Here is a 22,272-nt window from a genome sequence, read left to right as displayed (position 1 = left end):
TTAATGTCCCATAGGTGTGAATGTGAGTCTGAATTATTGTGTTACTGTTCAGAGGGTACCCCGCCTCCCGCCCTATGGTAGCTGAGATGAGGCTCCAGATGGATGGATGGATTTTTAAGTATTTAAGTCAGGGATTCAAACTTAGTTGCTAACACTATATATGCATGCAACACATTGTGCATGTGTTTTGATTTTGGAGCCTGCTTTACTTTGACATGTTTAAGGTCAAGAAGGAACTGCATCAGTCCACCTGCACTTAAAAGAAGCTACAGAAGCTACAAAAATCTTTTTTAACTCCTTTTAAATCTCTAAAATGACTGGTTGAGTCAGGCGTCTGCACAGCTTTTTCCCCCCCTTTTATTTATTTTTAAATACCTGAAAAATCAGCAGGTTGTCTTTTTGTTGTTTTGGCTTTAGTGTTCAGTATGGATCAGTATGCATCCACACCAACTGTACCACAAACGCAGAAATAACACGAGTTGTGACTCACCAGGAAAACAAAAAAGGGGAAAAAAAACCTTTCTAGTACTTCTTCTTCACATGCTGTCCATGGGTGATCTGAAATACACTCTTCTTTGACAGTGTCAAGAACTCCTTTTGTAATGGCATCTTCTTTAACTTATTTGACCCGCTAACTTCAAGTCTGACGGCTTCACCTCTGTGGCCCAGTCAGCTGCCAGCTGGAGCAGCTACAGACATGCACAGCACGGCCCTACTCTGACACTCAGTACGCTGCTAAAAATGGCCAGCGAGAGGCTGATCGCTGGGCACCAGGGAGTAGGAGTACACAGCTGTCTACAATAGAGAAGAGACGGGAAAAAAACGAGGCTACATTAAACTGGGCTAATGCGACCTGCACTTAGCTGTGAGAGATGAATCTCAGAGGGAACTTTGGCTTGAACTCATATTTATTAACAGCGTCTGTGCGACCGGTTTATTCCAGATTGTATGTTCAGTAGTCATGTGAGTCAGTCTTCCATTATTTCTATTAGGTGAGAGTAAATGAAAACATCAGAGTGAACTGACAAACTGTATCAGCTCGGCAACGTGTACGGCAACATAAATAATTCACCAGATATGTAATGGATTGTGGGCTCGGGCTAGTAAGTGAATCATTCTTGACATATGCACGATTTCAGTTCAGTGGAGTGTTCATGTAAACACTGTTAGCATGACAATAATAGCTGATGACAGGTCTGACCATAGTGAGCAAACTGCAATTCTTCTCTGGGTTGCATGTAAATGTATGCTTGTCAGAAGTAGGCCGGTCATCTGTGCGGAAATCTGTGAAACTCCTCACACTGTCAAACTGATATAAGCGCTGCAAAATCTTCTCACCACGGTGGCTTAACTGAGACAAATTATTCTCAATTAATTACTGGTGTAACCACAACATCGAGAATATGACAAGCTGGTCACGTCCTCCGGCCAGTGAGAAATTTGGGTTTACTGCCCATCATCCATTCTGAAAATGAAGTAGTCCTTCTTCCAGCAACCAGTTTATCTTTCAGCAGCTGACAGAGCTAAGAGTGACTCATGGCCCTGAGCGTGTCTGACACGCTGCTGGCATCTCAAAACGAAGACAACGGGCCAAAGCAAAGCATGTGCACTCTTTTTGGTGTTTTTATATAGCGGCGTTCAATATTTAGTTACATGCATGGTTAAGGATATAATTACAACTCATTTACTGTATGTTCATGATCAGTGGAAATAAATTAAGAAAGCAACCAAACAGGAGCATGGCTCATTTAGCACAAAGCTGTTATTAAAATGATCCCCAACCATCTTTAATATTGCTTCGCTCATGCGCTCGTTTCCCCACTCTAACATCTGATCACTGTACACAACACAGTGAAATGCAACAAGCTAAATTTAGTTGGTTCAGTTTACCATACTCTGTAAACTGTTGCACACTGGAGAGTGAAGCTCAGGACAGATTATGTGCAAAAATTAATCACAAAATATCCCAATACCTATAATATATAGCAGATTTGAATCATTTCTGTTTGTGAAGAGAATAAATGAACACGCTGTAAAGAAGTGAAGCTAACAGTGGTTTCTTAAATCTGGCCACCTGAGCCTTGTGCCAAGAGTCAATCCTCTTAAACCTCTACGTTAAAATTTCAGAACTTCACAACAATAATAAACATATTTACACCTCATATATAGAGTGGCTGTGATCTCTCGCTATACAGCCAGCAGCTGTACAGGGAGGTAATACTTATATGGTTTAACTTGTTAAATTGAGTGATCATTTTGCAACTGAATGGGGTCAAGTTGGCGATTACATGAAATCTGCTTTTGGTAATATGGTGATTAACTGTGACAAATCTGCAAAAATTGCAACTCTGTTGCTGTCTGCATAGAAAGAAATTCCCATTAAGTACTTCCATTCAGAGTCGAGCCAAAAATTTATTGATTTGAAACTGAAATTCATAAATTTCTCCACAAATGGTGATGTAGTGAAAAATGGCATGGCAGCTACTTTCTACTTTCTAATTTTATTTATATAGCGCCAAATCACAACAACAGTCGCCTCAAGGCACTGTTTATTGTAAGGTAGACCCTACAATAATACATACAGAGAAAAAAACCCAACAATCATATGAGCCCCTATGAGCAAGCACTTTGGCGACAGTGGGAAGGAAAAACTCCCTTTTAACAGGAAGAAACCTCCGGCAGAAGAAACCTCCGGCAACAATACTTTTATAAAGGATTAGAACTAGAATGCAACCACTGAATTGCAAAGAGATGCACTAATCAGCACAGAATGACTGATTGCAGCATGTTAGCAATCTATCCACCTTTGTAGATTAGACAATTATTTGTAAACATTCGCCAATCTGTCTCAGAGAGACTGCAGTCAGTCTTAGTTAGACTGACTGATTGGAGACAGGTTGTGTCCCACAGACAGTTCAGTACCTTGTTAAACAAGCTTGCTATAATCAGCATAAAAAAACAACACTATCATTCAATTATGGTCTCTTTTGTGAACAGTTGTTCACAAACCAGTCTGTGACATTACATACGGTTTTAATGCTTTAATGAACTTTAATGATACTAGTAAATTGATTTTTTTAGGTTTGGAGAGAACCAAGCTGTACAGTAGTTGTCTATTCATACTAAGCTAACTTCCTAATTAGTCCACAAGTAGCAAATAGGTGTAGTTCCAAAAATGTCTCCAAAAATGTTTTTACTTATCTTTTTAAATATTATACATATTTATACAACTCCATATACAATGGAAGGTTTAAATGGCAGAATGGCAGAAAGAAAGACACAAAATAGATATGAGAAATTTGCATCTATTTTAAATAAAACTACCTCTGCAATGCTTTATAAAGCTGAGGGGCTTGACAAAAAACCTTTCTGAGGACCAGAACAAATAATTAAAACGTAAGTTTAATTATTAGCATACTGGTTATTATCATATATTATGAGCCCTAAGGAGCATGTATTATCTGTATTAAGTGATACATCCTCTTTGATGATCAGGCTGAAAGGCATTGATAGCTCCTATTAATCATTAGTGTCTAATCTCCAGATTTCAAAAACCTTTCATCAGAAACGCTCCTCTGCATTGGCATTTCCAGTTTGTATGCAGAAAGAGCCCATATTTTTCACTCAAGACAAAGTCACTGCATGTCTGTCAATTATCTCCTCAGGAACACCTTTGATAAATCACATCCTGTCTAATACATCACAGATTAGAGCATCTACAGAGAGGAACTGCTGCTTATGGTGCTGCCTTCAATGCAATGACTCACCAGGAAGCCACTAAAATATTCAATTTAATATCTATTTGTAAAAAATGTCTCATTCAACAGATGTGAATGAGATATTTTTTAAGGCTGCTAGATGTGTCAATCATCTGTAATATACTGCAGAATGATAAGCGAATAAGGCAAATAGACAACGGCTTCTGTTTTCCAGCCGTCTATTTACTTCTGCTTATCCAAGTCGGGGTTGTGGAGGCGCTGGAGCCTATCCCAGCTGTCACAGGGCAAGAGGCGTGTCACAAGTGTATCGCAGAGCTAACACACTCTCATCCAAATTAGAATCCCCAGCTGACCTAACATGCATGTCTTTGGACTGGAGGAGGAAGCTTGAAACGCCACACTGAAAGACTCCAGTCGGCTGGTGGAACTGAACTGAGCGCAGATATGGATAATAGGAACAACTTAAAACTGGCAAACTCAACTCCACCACACTTCTGTCTGTCTATAGCTATAACAACAGCCTTGTACAAGCTGAGTTTGGATATAACCCAGTAAAATTAAACTGAATTTCTGACAGATAAGTGACTTGCTGTTTTATTTTGCATTTTTATCGAAAACCACATCCTTCTAAATCTCCCAAACAGACGAGTCGAGACTCATTTCCCAGTCGGCCTCAACTTTTTGGGACGAAGATTTCCTTTGCACCATGACACTTTTCTAAATAGGCCCATTTTTCACACTTTCATTTAATGCAGGAGACATCAAGTTACAGATGACCTCCTTGGCACCGATCACACTGACTGCTCCATTTCAGTGCTTTCAGACCTCGGGGTCAGTTTTGCACAGCAGATCGAGCTATTCTGCTTGAACACCTTTGTAAACCTCTTGGGTCAGATATTACACTTGGTTAGATCCCTGCAAAACCCTTCCCTCACTGGAGTTAAACACGATAAACAAAGGCAAGGCTCTTTCATCCCGAAGTTAAAATATAATCAGAATCTTTTCTTCTTTTGTCTGCGATTGTTTTCTGCATGCATGCTTTAATTTGATTATGCTTGGACTGACTCTGTCCTAACAAGAAAGCCCTCCAGCCAGCAGCAAATAACCCAACCCGACACAGAGAAACATGCTGTATTTATGCTGTCTGTAAATCTCAGAAGAGATTGTAGGATGTGGTTTCATAACTGTGAAATGATGCCGTCTGAAGCATCCCGATCACTCTCGAGTCTAAAGGGAGAGCTGGGTTTGTATATACTGAAATGTCTCAGACTCACTCCAAGCAATCACACCAAGAGAACGACTGGGACTAAAAATAGACACAGCTCAGAGCTGGACATTGGATGTGAATGACATTTCCATTTCCAAGGAATAGGGCGTCTATTGTGAGATTGCAGTTTTGTGACAGAGGCCAGCAAATTGGAATTATAATGACATTTTCTAGTTTCTCTTTAAAGTTTTTCCAAAGTTTCAAAGACAGACAAAAACGTGTTCGATAATCAGACTGAACAATCATTTCATTTCACTACATCCTCCTGAGGACATCTTAGATCTGGCAGCGATTAAGAAGCTAAGACAGAGCTACATCTACACAATCAGATACATCAGTTTCAAAATGATAATAGCATTAATTAACATGTAGGCTTTTAAATTACCTTACCTGCTTTTCTAAACGATAAACACTAACCAGTTGCCTGATCTGTTTCTTTTTATAAGGCATTTATTTTTGTACTTCTTCTTTTTGCTTCTGAAGCACTTTTGAGTAAATTAGCGAAGACACAGTGAGGCTAATCAAAGTCTGATTAATGGCACTGCAGATGGCCGCACGAGGAAGCATTACTGTCCCAGTTTCATAGCTGAATTATTCCTTTTGCCAAAAAGCTGGGAAAAATTATTTTGATAACTAAAGTTAATTTTGTGGACAAAATGGATTTGTGAACAGGCTGATAACAGGCGCTGCCTCTGAAGCCTAATGCCATCATTTAGTTCAGTGGCAGTCACAGGCGGACTGATGCTCCTTTCTGAAAGAAAAATGAGCTCAGCATAGTTATTCATTTCAGGGCAGCACTTTTAAATCAATAAACAAAAGAAACACATGCAACTGTCTCTCAGCTGTTTGTGTTTTTACTAATGTTTAATTTCTTTTAGGTTTTAAAATGAATTAATTAGATGTAGTTATACAGTTGGTCTGGTTTCAGTAGTTTGAAAGTGCTGCATCAAGAAAAAGTAGTTTAAGGTTTTTTTTTAGTAATTAGTCTTTGGATTTATTTATTTACCTGGCAGGTAATGACTCAAACCACACAGCACAGCTATAGAGGCTTATTCACCTAAAAAGAGGTCCGGTTATACAGTGCAGCAGCAGGATAGCGACAGACATTTGAGACACTCACCCTAAAGAACTCCTTAGTGGAGCCGGAGTCTAAAGTCCCATAGGCGATCTCTGTCTGCTTGGCCAGATCCTCGGCACTCTCAATGGGAGAAACCATCCTCTCCACGGTGAGGAAGGCAGCCAGGTTGGCCGTGTAGGAAGAGATTATGATGAGGGTGAAAAACCACCACACTCCTCCCACGATACGGCCGGACAGAGACCTGAGAGGAGTAAAAAAAGGAAAAGGAAAAAAAGAGCAGAGGTAGAAACAGGAAATCAGCATGCTCGCATCAACACGTTGGGGAGGAAGGGATCGTTTCCCACCGTGTCTCCCGTTTTTGTCTAGAGGTTTATATTGGGGTTCTTTGTCCATCTCAATATTCTTTGACTCTAATAAGGTACATCTGCATCATTCATAGTTTTAACCCCCCCCCCCCCCCCTTTTTTTTCTAACCTTATCACTGTCTGAAACCAGCTGTTTTAGTGCTTAGAGCAGTCTTTGCTGCTCATGATTTGAAACTTTGGCCATCATCTACCTCTGTAACAGAATATATATGACAGAAAATAATGACAGGTCCTGATAACCTAGTAGAAGAAGATACTAAGGAGAATTTCTCCACACATCTCTGTTGATGCATGCTAATACAATCTTGAATACCTGATATAGCTAGCGCACACCGCTGATTAACTCTCTGAAAGTAATCACTGAGCCTCATTAACTCAGTGCAAGTGTGTCCACATTTAGTTTTGGAACTATTTCAGGTGTGCAGCCATCCCGGACATCCAGGAGTACCCAGCCCAACAGCCGCCCCAAGGCTGTCAGACCCGTGATGCTCCAGAATCTCTGGTCCACAATTAGCCCGAGCTCTGCCATGTTTTATCATTTCTTTTAAAATCTCTTTGATGAATTAAAGCGAGCTCCTCTCTGCAGTTTAATGTCAAACAGCGCAGAGTACTTTTTATTGTGCCAGGTAGCTGTGGTTTATTTTATGCTTTGATGTAGTTTAAAATGATGTATGGCTCTCTACCTACAATTTAAGACCAGAGAGGACAACTCTGAAGTATAAGGACCACGAGTCTGTTGCTGAAGTCAGGCTATGATAAGCCAAACCACTTCATCACACAGATACTCCCATCCTGCTCTCTGGTCTTTAACCAATTCTTCACAGTTTTCACAGCAGAGTAAAGGCTCCAACTTCAAATCCGTGCCTCGCAGTTCAACCCCGGGTACGTAATTTCAAATTTGACTATTCTCTCTGGTCCTCTGCTTTAACGATCACACACATACTGACTCGGCTGCTCTCAGATGAACTCTCATTCCTCTGTTTAAATGAGGACGCACTTCAATCGCAGTGAATCCCTGCATTGCAGATGCACTGCTCTGGATTTCTCTTAATTTATTGTTTTCTTAGTTAGTTTTTATATTTTTGTTCTTGTGTATTCATGGTCACTTCACCAGACCTACAGTGTGTTTCAGAGATGCTGTGTGAGGACTCTACCAGTGTTATCTGAAAATTGCTCATAAATGGAGTTAATCCTGAAAAGAAAATCACAGTAAGATCAATTTCCATAAGAGATTAGTTGGTCTAAATGTGGTTGAACCAGAGTTAAAGCTTTAGCCACAAAAATGCCCTCGAGGCAACAGAAGGTGTGATTAAGGATTGGAAATCAGAGAATACATTTCCTCTTGTTAGAGTAGCTTGGGAACTGCTGGTCTGTGTCGGAGCTATAAGGAATAATTTAGCAAAAATTACAGCATCAGCAGTTTTAATTCAAAAACGGCATGTACTTTGAAGCCAACATAAAATCCCTCATTTGCTGCTTAATTGATTTTTTTCAGTGAGGTATTAGAGACTGCGAAATCTGCAAATTCCAGGTTTTCAGGAGTGGTGGCCTCTTTACTTTTTGCTTTAAACATAACATTAAAAAAAACTCAGAGTTAAAAGTTCAATCAAATAAAAACAACATCTTTGACATATGACCAGTTTAATTATTCCATCAAACGTTGGGAAAATCTGTGAGAACCTTGGTCAAATTAGCTTGCTTTAGCTCTTCAACCAGCTTCTCTACAATCTTCTAAAGTCAAATAAGAGGAAGTGTCAGAACAAGAATCCTTGAAGAAGTCAGAGATGCCAGAACAGCGACAAGTAAAAGGATGGATGGATGAGTGAATGAGTAGAGGGTATGACTGGATGGCCATTGTGTTAGAAAAATATATAGTTATGGAACTGATATCATTTCCACACAATATACCCTATATGCACCAAGTTGATGACCGTAAAATGGGACATGCAGCAAAAACACGGTAGCCCTCCAAGAGTCATGAGGAAATCAAGCCCCTACTTTAAATGAAATGTAATGACCCCTGTGCATTTTACAGCCCTCAGCATGGTGGATATAAGTTATTTTGTGGATGCAAAGCATTGCTGCCAGCATGCAGCTTCAAAACACAAAGATGAGGAGTTGATGATGGTTTCTTGCTCATATAGAAATGGGAGGAAAGTGCAGTGAAGTGGAGCATGAGGTTAGGTGGACAGCCCTAATAGTGAAGCTCAAAATAACCTATATGCACCAATGCATGATGGGAACGGATGTATGGGACTATAAAATGCAAGGAGAGATGACAAGGACATCGGAGATGTGGTGGAGTGAACACAACAAACCAACCTTGGTGAGATATCGCATCCTTGCTGCATGAAGGCACCCAGGGAGAACCACAGGCTATTAAAAATCCCAAAGTCGTTTGGTGGGTCAGGGGGGCTCTGAGGGTCTTTGGCCTCATCGTTTTCATCCAGATGCCACTCATAAGGGCTGAAACGGCTCACCAGGAAGAGCACCACACTCACACCAATATAAGCAAAAACTATACACATCCAAATCTCATAGGCCAGTGGATCCAAGAAGGAGAACACCCCAGGCTTGGACTTCTGGGGCTTCTTAATCATAATGGAGATGCCCAAGCTCATGAAGGGTTTAGAGAAGTCTATCACTTCTTCTCGAACCAACGTTATAGTTAGTGGTGCCACAGCTATGTCAGCTCTCTGTGAAAATGGAAGGAGGCACAGAGGGATTTAGTCTAACAGAAAAGAAATAATAACCAAACAAAGTGTTAAATTCTGTAAAAGAGTAAATATTGATAAACCTCAAACCAACTCAAACTCACAGCACATTCACAGAGTAAACAGAATGAACACTGTGAAATGGCACAGCTTAGTATATACTGAATAGCAGACCTGTGATAAAGCTCTTCAGAGGGGATCTGCCATTTAAAAATGAGTCACTCAGCATTTGTTAATGTCTTTGTCTCGATCCAAATCTCCTCCATGAATCAAGCGGAGGGTTGGAAGACAGAGGTGGATGAGCTTATGTAAGCAGTTCATGAAATGTGAATCAGCCTGTTAAATTCACCTCCAACAGATCCTCTGCTTTGCCTTTCAGGCTCATCAGTTAGTATGAGAAACAAATGCTGACAAATGTCTGCAGTGACTGGAACAGAATAGACTGCTGCTTCAATATTGCTTTTCTGGTCTTACTGACTGCGCTGTGTAACGTAATCCAGATTAAAGAAAACTGAACACAAAGGATTCATGTCGCTGATAAATTCAGGAGGGGTCTTAGGCAAAAGCAGCTGCCTATTGTTCATTATGAATTTACGTCCCAGCAGTTAATTGGCAGCAATATAAAATTAGTGTTGATGCACAAATTTAGATGAGGCCTTGTCACGGCTCGTTCAATTAAAATAGACGGCAATCTCTGTCGGTCCAGCTATTAATACTGCTGTAGACATAACGGCAGAAACTACAGGTGTCAGATTGTGAATCAGGCACTGAATCACCGTCTGCATGCATATCTTTTTACATTTGCAGTCAACCGTGTGAGATGTTTTAGCATCGTTCGTTCAGCAGCTGAGGCCTCATAAAAGATGCAAATTGTCTTGTTCAAGCCAGTTCGGCTGTGAGTGATCCACGAGACACATGACAAACTCAGTTGAGTGGATTCTACAGGAGAAGGAGGGATTTCTAAAACTGAGTCACTCTCCAGATGTTTATTTTTCTTTGTTTTAAATTTCTTCTTATGTACCGTATTTTCCGCACTATAAGGCGCACTTAAAATCCTTTAATCTTCTCAAAAATCAACAGTGCGCCTTATAATCCAGTGCGACTTATGTATGAATTCTGGTTGTGCTTACTGACCTCGAATTGATTTTATGCAGTTCATAGCGCACAAAAATCTGTCAAAAATGCGTTAGTACGACTTTGGTAAGCTACGACGCTGCACCACTTGATGGATTGTCGGAGCATTGCGGCTACCGTAGTCAGAAGCCTCACCTCACAGAGTAATCTGGGTCCAAAATTCAGTTCACTTCAGGTCCTAAAGTCAAACGAACACTGCGGCATCACTGAGAGTTAAGAACTGCCTAAATTCTTTCATCTTTAATAAAATGATCAGCGTTACTGCTTTACCAGGTGTAACGATTAAGTTTAACATCCAGGCATCCATGAAAACATTAAATTTAACAGAATTAGAAGTTAGCATGAAGTTAGCTCGCTAATTTCCACCTAAACATGATATACCATGTTCTGACTGAGAGAATTCTGAAAGAATTAAAACGTACAGCTCTGCTTTCACTTCCAACATAAATGAAGACAGAAAACTAAACAGTAGTGACTTTTGTAGGGTTACTGAAGTTGGGCTAGCTGATATATAATGCTGTGCTACGTGATCGCTAGCGACACAGCTATGTTAGCATAGCATTAGCACAGTGAAGCTGGAGGATGAATGCTAACTTTTTTCCACTTGATAAAAGTCATGCAAGGGTTCCCGATGGTTAGGGACAAATGCAATCGCATGGCAGGATGCTGGAAACGGACCAAACTTCAGTCAGGAGAACAACTGAGAAAATCCATCCACAATACGAAGTTAGTCATTAATATACTGCAACAACATGGGAATAGAGCAGCTGCTAGAGAATTAAATGGTACGGAAGTGGAGGAAGCAAGAAGAATGAGTTGACTAAAGTTTGACTTATCTGACTGTTTTGTTTCGCTTAATGCGCCTTATAATCCGGTGCGCCTTATGTATGAAAACAGACCTGTTCATCGACAGTGCGCCTTATAATCCGAAAAATGCGGAAGTGTAAAACTGTTTTCTATGACATATGACTGAAGCTTTAAGGGATTAATTGGCTATAGACAAACTTACTTTGGTCAAGAAAAAACTTGGTTAATCTGATAAAACTGGATGTTTTACTATGCGCTTTGTGTGACGAGCTGAGTCACAAACAATGACAAAAGACTGACAGTTTACAGAAACACAGGCAGACTGACACTTACCCCATAGACTAGTTCACCCACCATCCCGTTCCACGTCTTGGTCTCTGGATCTCTGGCTCCATACTTCCCGTCGGGCACTACTGACAGCTTATACTTTATCCCCACATGTTTTGCAATTTCAGAAGCTAAATCGACACAGTAGCCTTCATATCTGTCATTCCCCTCCAGCTGCATATAGTTTTTCTTGTACATCACATATGGAGCTTCCTGTTAATTAGACATAATTTTGAGTTCATGGTAAAGCAAGATCACATCCACAGTGACCAAACCACGTGGGTCACATGAGGCCTTTATTGATACTGCTGCATGCACACGTGCAGGGCACGAACAGATGAGGGGAACATATAAATAAAGACAAACACAGGTTAAACACATGTACGGGCACGTAAGTGGAGGACTGAAGGGGTGGGGTGGGTGGCAGGGGGGACTAGGCCGACTGCACCGACGGGAGAAGCAAAGCATCTATAACTGAGTGCAAAGTGCAAAGCAGGATGTCGGGCCTCCCTCATGCTAACCTGATCCAGAAAAATCTAAATCTGCAGAAATGGGCAATAGGCGGGGGGTTGCGTGTGCTTTGCATCAGCGAAGGCACAGGGGGCAGGACGAGCTGAATGGAGCACTTTTCCAGTTCATAAAGTAAACGTCAGTGGCAGCAGAGAGATTAAAGACATCAAACACATGGAGATTACCTCATTTCATCGAACAACTTTTTTTTTTTTTTTTTTTTAAAAAGGTCTGAATCACACCACAAAAGTAGTTTAAAGCTGGTTCAATTTGCTTTTTTTTATTTGTTCCATTACGACAATAAAATAATCTGCTCATCGCCTCGATTATGCTAATATGCTTTGCCTCTGTGCCTTGATTGTTGTATCATTCCTCCAACATGTAACATCCAAAACATGTTTGCCATTAAAGATGAACCAGTGTCACCTTGGGGGGGGGGGATATTAAGCAAAGCTGTACTTACTTTGTCGTATGGCACACACATGTTTTCAGAGGTTATTCAGCTTAATAGAACAGAATAAATGCGATTTCTTCACGGGAGACTGTTGGCTTTTGCTGATGTTTTTGGAGCATTCAACAGCATGGCTCCTGTTGAACTTTAGACTTCCACATCCCTTTCGCTCCGCAGTCTTCGGTGTTATGGTGAGACAAAAAATGAAAGAACTGCACCCCAACAAAGCGAGGTAGTCCTTTCATTAAACGTTTTCTTTAATGTCATGGGAAGTAATAAAAACAACATGAAGTTAATGAGATGACTGTGATGCCTCTAAAAACAATAATTGGTTTCTGTTCAAATCAAAATCATGTCTGGCAGAGAGAAAAAATAATGCAATGGCACTACGCTTCTTCATTTCTTCCCTCGCTCTAAACAACACTTTACTTCCAGTCTAGGTAAGATGAGTATGAGTTTCCAGACACTGAAATGGGAATGCGTGACTATTCCATTCTGAATTTGCCTAAGATGCAACCATAATAGGCAAAGTCAGAAAGACAGAGAGGCCATGGTTTTAAATGTAAGATAAGGCGCACCTTATCTTACATTTAAAAATGGCTGATGATCACTAAACTGCAGCTACTGCCTGCAACTGATCTAACTGACCTCACCGCTGCTTACTCCTGGAGCGCTCTCATCCTCATTCAAATTTTTTAACTAAGTAAATTTTAGACAAGGGATAAACAGCCAAAGGTTGCAGCCATTGGCTGTTTACATCCTCCTTGTATGCAGATCATTTCATGTCTCTGGTCCAGCATCACTGACAATTTACTTAATGAGAGGGAAACATTTTTACTTACGTATGCACTGAATGAGAACACGATGTGTATAATTATCATTACCAAAGCCGTTATTGTGACGTCACTACTACAACAGCCCACTGTAATATAAAAAAACCAAAATGCTTTGGCACCCACACGGATACAGTTGAAACACTCTGTGTGAATCGACTGTTTCAACATGTAGTGAGTGGATGGAAAGCAACTCAAAATAAAATAATTCTACCCTCCCAGGACAGATTGCAACAAAGGACACCTTGACCTTGAGTGGCAGAAATCTTAAGGTGAAACATTTAAAACCCTGCTTGAGTGTGTACCATAATAGTAGTGACCACAATTGTTCGGTTTTCCACAGAAGAGGACTCGTTGGTGACCTGCTGATCCATTATATATACAAATTTTTCGTACTCATTCCAGTAGCCGATCTGAAAACAACACAGAGGTCCGCAGTTATTTACGAGAAGCAGAAAGACATTTTCACAGTAGACCCTCCGAGTTCACGTGAGCTGGTCGGCTCTATCTGTACAGCTGGAGACGGTGTCGGTTGCTCCTGATATATGATTTAATAAAAAGCTCATAGTGGTTCTCCTCACTTCACCTGGGCTACACTTCAGCAGAGTAGGAGTAATCTATTCCTGGCTCAGCAAATGTTCTCTTATATAACAAGAAAGCAGCACCCATAGAGCACTGGAGGACTGATAAAATTAATACCAGCAAGAAAAACCTAATAATCTAAAAATGCCTTATCTAGCCAATGCAGTCGATTTTTTTTCTCTTTCTATTAATACTACATAAAAGACACACATTATGATCTAACACAAACAAAGCCTGGCTTGTTGCTGCTCAACCTGAGATGATTCCAGTAGCTGTATTATGTTTATTTCTGCTAGACTCTGATTTATTCAGCCAAGAAGAACTCTTCCATTTCTGGAAGCTATAATGCGCAGTACTCACTGTCTTGTCACTGTAGATTGTCTCACACTGTGATTGGATGGGGGGGTCTGTGATGTATGTTGTCTTGTGAACTGAGCTGTGTGGACATTATGGGGCCACTCCTTTTCGGTGCCAGCTTTGTGGGGGTTTCAGTGTCACGGAGCTACCGCATCTCTTACGGGTGTCACATGTAAGGGTGTGTGTGTGTTCAGACATTATTGTTTTTGCCTTTGGCCTGCCCGATTATACAGTAGTGTAGTACTTACTAATGTGGAGTTGTATCACAGTGTAACGAAATTGTTACGATTCAGAAAGGTAGCCAGAAATCAAAAAAATCTTGGCGTTAATAGTTTTTTAAAAAAACAAAAAAACAAAGACGCGTAAAACACAATCTTTTCACCTTCAGGCTCAGGGTGGATGTGTGGGCGTGATTTGCTCCAGTGCCTGTACCTTACAAACTAATGGGGACATAGACAGTGTCCTGCCAGAGGTAGAGAAGAACAGGTCCCAATCTTTTAGCATCTAAACTAACAAACATTGACAAGCGCTACAGCTGACAACTTAACTAGCTAACTGGCTTTTCCAAGTGAGTGCACTCCCTCACAGCAGTTCCTTTAGCAAGCCAAAGGCCAAGGCACAAGAGAAGACATGTGTCCATGCTTGTAGGGTAAATGGACACCTTGTAGCTAAATGCTAATGTGTGCTGCAGCTCTTACCTCTTAGCTGTTTCTGTCCATGTCAAAAACTTTGGATCTTCTTCCTTATGCACAATTTTTTGTTTCAAAACAGTACAAAATACAAATCTTTTTACACTGAGCCTGTAGGTGTTATGCTACTAATGTGTACTTCACTGTCATAGTTCTAATCACATACAAGTAAATGTTGCTGCTTAACCCACTAACATCATGTTGGGGGTTTCCTGTAAAAACACTCCATATGACTTATTTGAAAGGGTGGTGTGGTGGTTAGCGCTTTAGCAGTTAGCAATCTGTGTGGAGTTTGCATGTTTTCCCTGTGTCTGCACTGGTTCTCTCCAGGTACTCTGGCTCCCTCCCACAGTCCAAAGACATCTGTGGGGCTGATTGGTGACTCTAAATTAATTGTAGGTGTGAATGTGAGCATGAATGCTTGTCTCTCACCCTAGGACAGCAGGGACCGGCTCCAGCCTGAATTGGATAACCAGAAGTAAATCGATGGATAGATGATTATTTGAGAGAATTTCTTAAATTAAAATAACAAGACCTGAACACTAGTTTAAAAACTTGCATTTAAATATCAATGAATATATGTCTAAACAGTATGTTTGTGAGTATACTCAATTATTATTACATTCTCTGTAAGTGTGAGGTGATCACAATTATTCATCCATTCTCCAAAACTTCAAGCTTCCATCTGCATGGCTTGGCTGCTTCTTGGTGGATATATTCCAGATCAAACTCTCAGGGAGCGGGAGCTTACATGATTTGAGTTGGATCAGAAAGCCCGGGCTACTGGTAGCTTCTGTCCAAATCAGTATCAACCCTAACTTATGTAGTGCCAATATGCCCAGAGAAGAAAATCCCTCAAAAAATATATCCTTCAAATTTGCTTATGATTGTGTAGTTGTATGCAAAGCACATAGCGTGGGTCTGTATCATAAACTCAACCTGCAAAAAGTATTTAATTATAGATTTTTAAATTATGACATCCAAACCTTAGTGCTCACTTACCTTCCTGGGGCCGCCTGATTTCATCTCGTACACGTCGATTGTGTAATTAGATCGTCGACCAAATGTGTCAAACTGGATGTTTCCTGTCATACCTTGTACTTGGACCTGCCAGGCACCAAGAAAAGCATCATACCACCTGTTCCTAACATACAGCATGTGAGCAAACCACATGGTAACGTGTGTCATACGGCTGTGATATAAGGCTCTGCTTCACCTTTTGGTCTCATTTTCAGTCAGTTAAATCACTTTAAATAAGGATCCAGTCTATTAGGTCAGACTAACTTGGAGCACCAGAAGCAGGTTTCTTATAATTGTTTGCTCACGTTGCAGTATGTAAGAAATGGGTGTATTTACAGAATAACATGGTTCTAGTACGCTTAAAGGAATTAAATATAGTGTAAAAGGCAAAAATCTTTAGCCAGCCCTCATTTCTTGGGTATTTTTTATTTTTTTAAAACCAACAAAATTATTCTTAAAGTCCTCTTAGCTGAAACCTGACATATGTTGCCATGGTGTGCAGTGTGTACTTAAACAAATTTGAGAAAAGTGGAGGCCAAAAGAACAAGTGGCAGACATCTACGGCTCATTAACAGAATCTAAATCATATTTATATTCTAAGACATAAGCAAAAAAGATGTAACATAAGACCTGTGTGTTCATCTACTGTTCACTAAAAGCCTCAGTAGAAAGTTTGTTAGAAATCTATAAACTTATACAAAATATAAATAAATGAGGGGTGGCTCAATACTTTTTCACAGTTCTATAATATTTTAATGGTTAAGTGCTGCAGCATTTGTTTATTAAATTGTGAAAAAAAATCATAATGTATTTCTAGCAAGTAATGGCATAAAAAACTATATTCGTAGCCTGTAGTTTATAGAGGCAAAACATTTAGGGATCTTTCACAGAAAAAGAAAACACGGGAGGAAAAAGAATACCTAAAGAATAAAAACTTTGGAAACATCACCAAGTAGAAAGTGAGAATAAGCAAACATATAACTATAAAGTAAATAAAATAAGCAGTGAGACAGTGCAGGCTCTCAGTCCTACCATTTTGAGGGCTCTCTCTATGTCGATGCCTTGGCTCCAGGGCACTGCAGGGTTGGCGAGGCAGTCGCCCGCACTCCCCCTACGTGACACGTCCACTCGTTGCCGCCGAAGATACCGGAAGGCCTCCGCGATCACGAGGATGGCATCGTGGGTGAGTGCTGATGTGTACTGAGTCAAAGGCCAGAAGAAATCCCAGTGATGCACCAATGACATCACACAGACCCAACACAACACTGAGCTGCCGTCAGAGCAAGGTTACCGCAGAGCGCTGCTCGTGTAAAACAAGCGAGACGAACTGAATCCCTGAAATGATTCGCACTGACATATTTTCTCTGATTGAAGCCAAGTTACTACCCTCAAACTCAGAAGATGAATAGCGACGGCAGCCTTTGAAGATGTTAAATAAAAATGCAACTGCGGCATCGGCAGCTTCGCCTCACTGACCTTCAGCGGAGTGTTTTTGGCTTCTGGGAATTCTCTTTCATCCAGGCGCTCCCAGCGCTGGAGGAACTGCTGGACGATGGGGCTGTCTGGGCTGATGATCTGGAAGCCTGTGATGTTGGCTCCACCAGAAAAGACCCTGTCCAGACTCATGTTGGAAAAACCCTGAGAGCAAAGAGCACAACTTGGTGGTAGTGGAGAAAAGGATCATTAGGAGAACAGGAAAAAAAAGATGAGAGATTTAAATCTGCTTTAGCTTGTCCACGCTGAGTAACTTCATCGATTTAATTGCACCATTCAGTTTTAAGTCTAAGACAACTATATATTGAGAGAACCAAGTTTGACTGTGCTCCTGAGATGTATCCACTGAGAACATTGCACTTCTTTGCACAACGTTGCATCACACACAAGCACTGCTGCTACGAGTTTTCCACTGAGTTGTGTTGTGCTGTTTCAAGTTGCGAGCTCTCACCAGGTTGGCGAGGATATAGTGGTATCCTCTGCTGTTTTTTCCCGAGGTCACCACCTACAAATATGCAGAAGAAGACACGGAGTGAGTCAGATTCCCTTCCAACAACACTGAGAACATTAAGAAACACGAAGACTCAGATATGACAAAGACCTCCAATTGCAGAAGAGCTGACAGAAAGAGAAAGAGAGAAGAAAGTGACATTCGGGAGTGCAAGAGGGAGCGTGCGAGCGCATTCGTACATTTGTGCGCGTTTGCATGAAACGCACACATAGTGGGGAGAAACTGTGATGACAGCACTTGTTCCTTTCCATTAACTTCAACATGTAAAATAAGGTCAAGGCTTCGGCAAACCTCCGTCTCTCTTTTCTTGCAGCTGCCTCTGCTCTGCAGTCTGCCGCTTCCTGCTCCGCCTGTCTCAGTTGCGCACTAGACTTAATTAAACCCAAAATGTTGTACAGCACCTGTCGGAGCCAGCCGACACAGAGAGAGCTGCATCCGCCGATCTCTTTAAACTTCTTCGCCGGCTCAATCTCGCTCCCTCTCGCAGGCGCTCGCTCCCTCCATATATTCTGATTCGCCATCGAGTGTGAGGCTTCAAAAAGATACTGCGGGGGTGGAGAGTTGCTTTTTTTCCCTGTCTTTTCACTTTCTACACTCCTCCACAGTTTCGATAAGTATACTCAGCCACTGAAATCATCTAAATGTTAAATGTCCAGAGTGATAGTGATATCACACTGAAGAGATTTCACAAAGGACTCGGATAAAGATGAGGAATATTACAACTTCACCGAAACAAGGAGAGCATCTCATTGGTGGATTTCTACTCATAGTACTACTCATAGACAAATTATGTAGCGTTTTACTCAGAGGCTCCTATTTTTGGGGGTATTTTTTTATCTTTATTTAACCAAAAGTGAAATTCTTTTGAAAGCAACAGGATTAGGACTAGATAGCATTACCAAGCATGCTTTTATTTTATGGCAGGGAACACCAAAACTCCCAGAGTGAAGCAGCACAAGCATGGACCACATAGCTGCATTTTCATCAACACCTGTGTATTATAAAAACTTGTTTACTCCTGCCTAATAACTCATAACTGGCCCTCTAACAAGCTTATGGCATTTCAACATTAAATCAAAAATTTGTTTTCCAGAAATGCAAAACAATTTCAACTCCTGATCCAATTCCCTCAAAAGGAAAAACATTCCTTGAAGCTCTGCAGCTCGTTGTCTTCCAAATGGTCTCGAATAGCTTTTCATTTTCCCGCACGTGAGAGAGAGCCAGAGTGACCCGAGTGTGGCGAGCACTTAATGAAGCTGCAGCGCCTGGAGTGACTGGCTACGACTCTCGTTTGTCACACTCAGGCAGGCGGCGCAGGACCTCACACTTCTGTGCAAGCTTTTAGTCTGGACAGTGGGCCAAAACGAAGAGAAACAGATGCGTTTAGAAATGTACCTGGCTTAGTGTGAACATGGCCGTGCCCGAAGCACTGCTTAGCTGCTAGAACAGAATCAGGTGTAAACGTTCACTGCTTACTGCAGCGCGGCGTGTAGGCAATAACTGGAGGTGTGAATGATATACTGAATTCAAAGCACTCTGAAGTCGGTTCATAGTGCATGCTTCATACTGTTCATACTGCTGACTGCTACAGTCTTTTACAGCCATGAATCAAATATTAAGGCTGTGTTGGAAAGCAAATGTTTTTTTTATATGTTGCATCGTAGTTAATAAAACATTTTTTGATATACTCATGCACATTTGGTTTATAGATTCATCACCTAGCTTTCATACCTGATGAAGTTTTGATTTGCAAGAGGAGAAAAAGAAAATGTGTTTACCACCTGCCTCAGCAGTCATTACTGTAGGATGGCAGCGAACCAAGGGAAGGACAGCTATACTAAAGTTCTGACTGAACAGTTTCTGAAAACAGAGTGACTCTAGAAGATAACTCAAATATTATGGTTCATGATCAGAGTGTGTAGTGTAGTTGCATTAATATTCATTATAGAAATGATATTGAGGACAAACATAACTATTCTCTGCAGGTTTTTGCATGTGCTGTCAAGCCCTCCAATATAGTTTACAAGGACATTTTCATTACTGTCTATTTTCATTTTCATGTATCATGCGCACTACAGAAGTTCTTGTAATTTGATTTGATTTGCCACATCTCTGCTCCTCCCTCTGTCGGCAGAGATGTTCTGGAAAAGAAAAGGAAAGAAAGAAAGGGGAAAAAAAGCATCTGGGCATAACAAATAATTTTAGGATCACGATGCTCCAGTTTCACGATCCCCTGGGATAATCGCTTTTTGTGTATATGTGAAACCACCGGGAGCCTGGATGAGGTCAGGCACTACCATCGCTGAGAACAGCAACACTTTTAGTGTCACAGGACTTATACTTTCCTCTGTGTCACAATTCATTTCTTACACAACAGCCTCCTCAAACAGCAAAGGGAAAACAAGACCTGAAGCCTAAAAGCAAGAAGAAAACCTGCAGCACTGATTGTTCTGACTGTCTTGTGAATTTTTAATGCTCTTTGAATGGGAAGGACAGTCTACGTGTCATGCCCTCCCAACTGTTTTCTACAGTAAATGTTCCTGTCTGGGAGAGAACAGCCTCGTGCATCTGCCACGATGCTATCCATGAAAGCTGATTGATAATACAGGTCCTTCTCAAAAAATTAGCATATTGTGATAAAGTTCATTATTTTCTGTAATGTACTGATAAACATTAGACTTTCATATATTTTAGATTCATTACACACAACTGAAGTAGTTCAAGCCTTTCATTGTTTTAATATTGATGATTTTGGCATACATAACTCATGAAAACCCAAAATTCCTGTCTCAAAAAATTAGCATATCATGAAAAGGTTCTCTAAACGAGCTATTAACCTAACCATCTGAATCAACGAATTAACTCTAAACACCTGCAAAAGATTCCTGAGGTTTTTAAAAACTCCCAGCCTGGTTCATTACTCAAAACCGCAATCATGGGTAAGACTGCCGACCTGACTGCTGTCCAGAAGGCCATCATTGACACCCTCAAGCAAGAGGGTAAGACACAGAAAGAAATTTCTGAACGAATAGGCTGTTCCCAGAGTGCTGTATCAAGGCACCTCAGTGGGAAGTCTGTGGGAAGGAAAAAGTGTGGCAGAAAACGCTGCTCAACGAGAAGAGGTGACCGGACCCTGAGGAAGATTGTGGAGAAGGACCGATTCCAGACCTTGGGGGACCTGCGGAAGAAGTGGACTGAGTCTGGAGTAGAAACATCCAGAGCCACCGTGTACAGGCGTGTGCAGGAAATGGGCTACAGGTGCCGCATTTCCCAGGTCAAGCCACTCTTGAACCAGAAACAGCGGCAGAAGCGCCTGACCTGGGCTACAGAGAAGCAGCACTGGACTGTTGCTCAGTGGTCCAAAGTACTTTTTTCGGATGAAAGCAATTTTGCATGTCATTCGGAAATCAAGGTGCCAGAGTCTGGAGGAAGACTAGGGAGAGGGAAATGCCAAAATGCCTGAAGTCCAGTGTCAAGTACCCACAGTCAGTGATGGTCTGGGGTGCCATGTCAGCTGCCGGTGTTGGTCCACTGTGTTTTATCAAGGGCAGGGTCAATGCAGCTAGCTATCAGGAGATTTTGGAACACTTCATGCTTCCATCTGCTGAAAAGCTTTATGGAGATGAAGATTTCATTTTTCTGCACGACCTGGCACCTGCTCACAGTGCCAAAACCACTGGTAAATGGTTTACTGACCATGGTATTACTGTGCTCAATTGGCCTGCCAACTCTCCTGACCTGAACCCCATAGAGAATCTGTGGGATATTGTGAAGAGAAAGTTGAGAGACGCAAGACCCAACACTCTGGATGAGCTTAAGGCCGCTATCGAAGCATCCTGGGCCTCCATAACACCTCAGCAGTGCCACAGGCTGATTGCCTCCATGCCACGCCGCATTGAAGCAGTCATTTCTGCAAAAGGATTCCCGACCAAGTATTGAGTGCATAACTGAACATAATTATTTGAAGGTTGACTTTTTTTGTATTAAAAACACTTTTCTTTTATTGGTCGGATGAAATATGCTAATTTTTTGAGACAGGAATTTTGGGTTTTCATGAGTTATGTATGCCAAAATCATCAATATTAAAACAATGAAAGGCTTGAACTACTTCAGTTGTGTGTAATGAATCTAAAATATATGAAAGTCTAATGTTTATCAGTACATTACAGGAAATAATGACCTTTATCACAATATGCTAATTTTTTGAGAAGGACCTGTATATCAGATTAACTTTGCAAATGGGAAATCTTTGCGCACAAAATATGACATGTTCTGACTGTGGAAACAAAAACTGCCATTTATATGTTGTTAACATAAAGGCGCTGGTGTGAAGCTTTAACTACTAGTAGCCACGCGAGGAAATGTTTTTAAGAGTGGGTCCCCATTTACTTGGACAAGTGAGCAAAATAAGACG

The 22,272-nt window shown here is 41.1% G+C and overlaps 1 protein-coding gene across 8 annotated transcripts in view; it reads right to left on the bottom strand.

Moving 5' to 3' along the window:
• gria3a (glutamate receptor, ionotropic, AMPA 3a) overlaps nucleotides 1-22,272 on the bottom strand; it is a 78,320-nt gene that overhangs the window by 13,458 nt on the left and 42,590 nt on the right. For 6 of the 8 annotated variants that reach the window (XR_010095146.2, XM_063488097.1, XM_063488092.1 and 3 more), the window contains 9 exons: nucleotides 17,799-17,852; nucleotides 17,330-17,491; nucleotides 16,886-17,053; nucleotides 15,836-15,940; nucleotides 15,266-15,292; nucleotides 13,511-13,618; nucleotides 11,418-11,624; nucleotides 8,752-9,125; nucleotides 6,107-6,305 (listed from right to left, as the gene is read on the bottom strand). Coding sequence is in view for 7 of the 8 variants with exons in the window: in XM_063488097.1 (XP_063344167.1) it covers nucleotides 6,107-6,305; nucleotides 8,752-9,125; nucleotides 11,418-11,624; nucleotides 13,511-13,618; nucleotides 15,266-15,292; nucleotides 15,836-15,940; nucleotides 16,886-17,053; nucleotides 17,330-17,491; nucleotides 17,799-17,852 (1,404 nt within the window). In the remaining variant the exon portion in view is untranslated. The remainder of the gene's footprint in view (nucleotides 1-6,106; nucleotides 6,306-8,751; nucleotides 9,126-11,417; nucleotides 11,625-13,510; nucleotides 13,619-15,265; nucleotides 15,293-15,835; nucleotides 15,941-16,885; nucleotides 17,054-17,329; nucleotides 17,492-17,798; nucleotides 17,853-22,272) is intronic. The other 2 variants (XM_063488096.1, XM_063488095.1) reach the window with 1 other exon arrangement.

Source organism: Pelmatolapia mariae, linkage group LG10_11, assembly GCF_036321145.2.
Source record: "Pelmatolapia mariae isolate MD_Pm_ZW linkage group LG10_11, Pm_UMD_F_2, whole genome shotgun sequence".
Classification (NCBI taxonomy): Eukaryota; Metazoa; Chordata; class Actinopteri; order Cichliformes; family Cichlidae; genus Pelmatolapia; species Pelmatolapia mariae.
The sequence above is the reverse complement of the archived record's forward strand: the minus strand, read 5'-3'. Positions and strand labels throughout refer to the sequence as shown.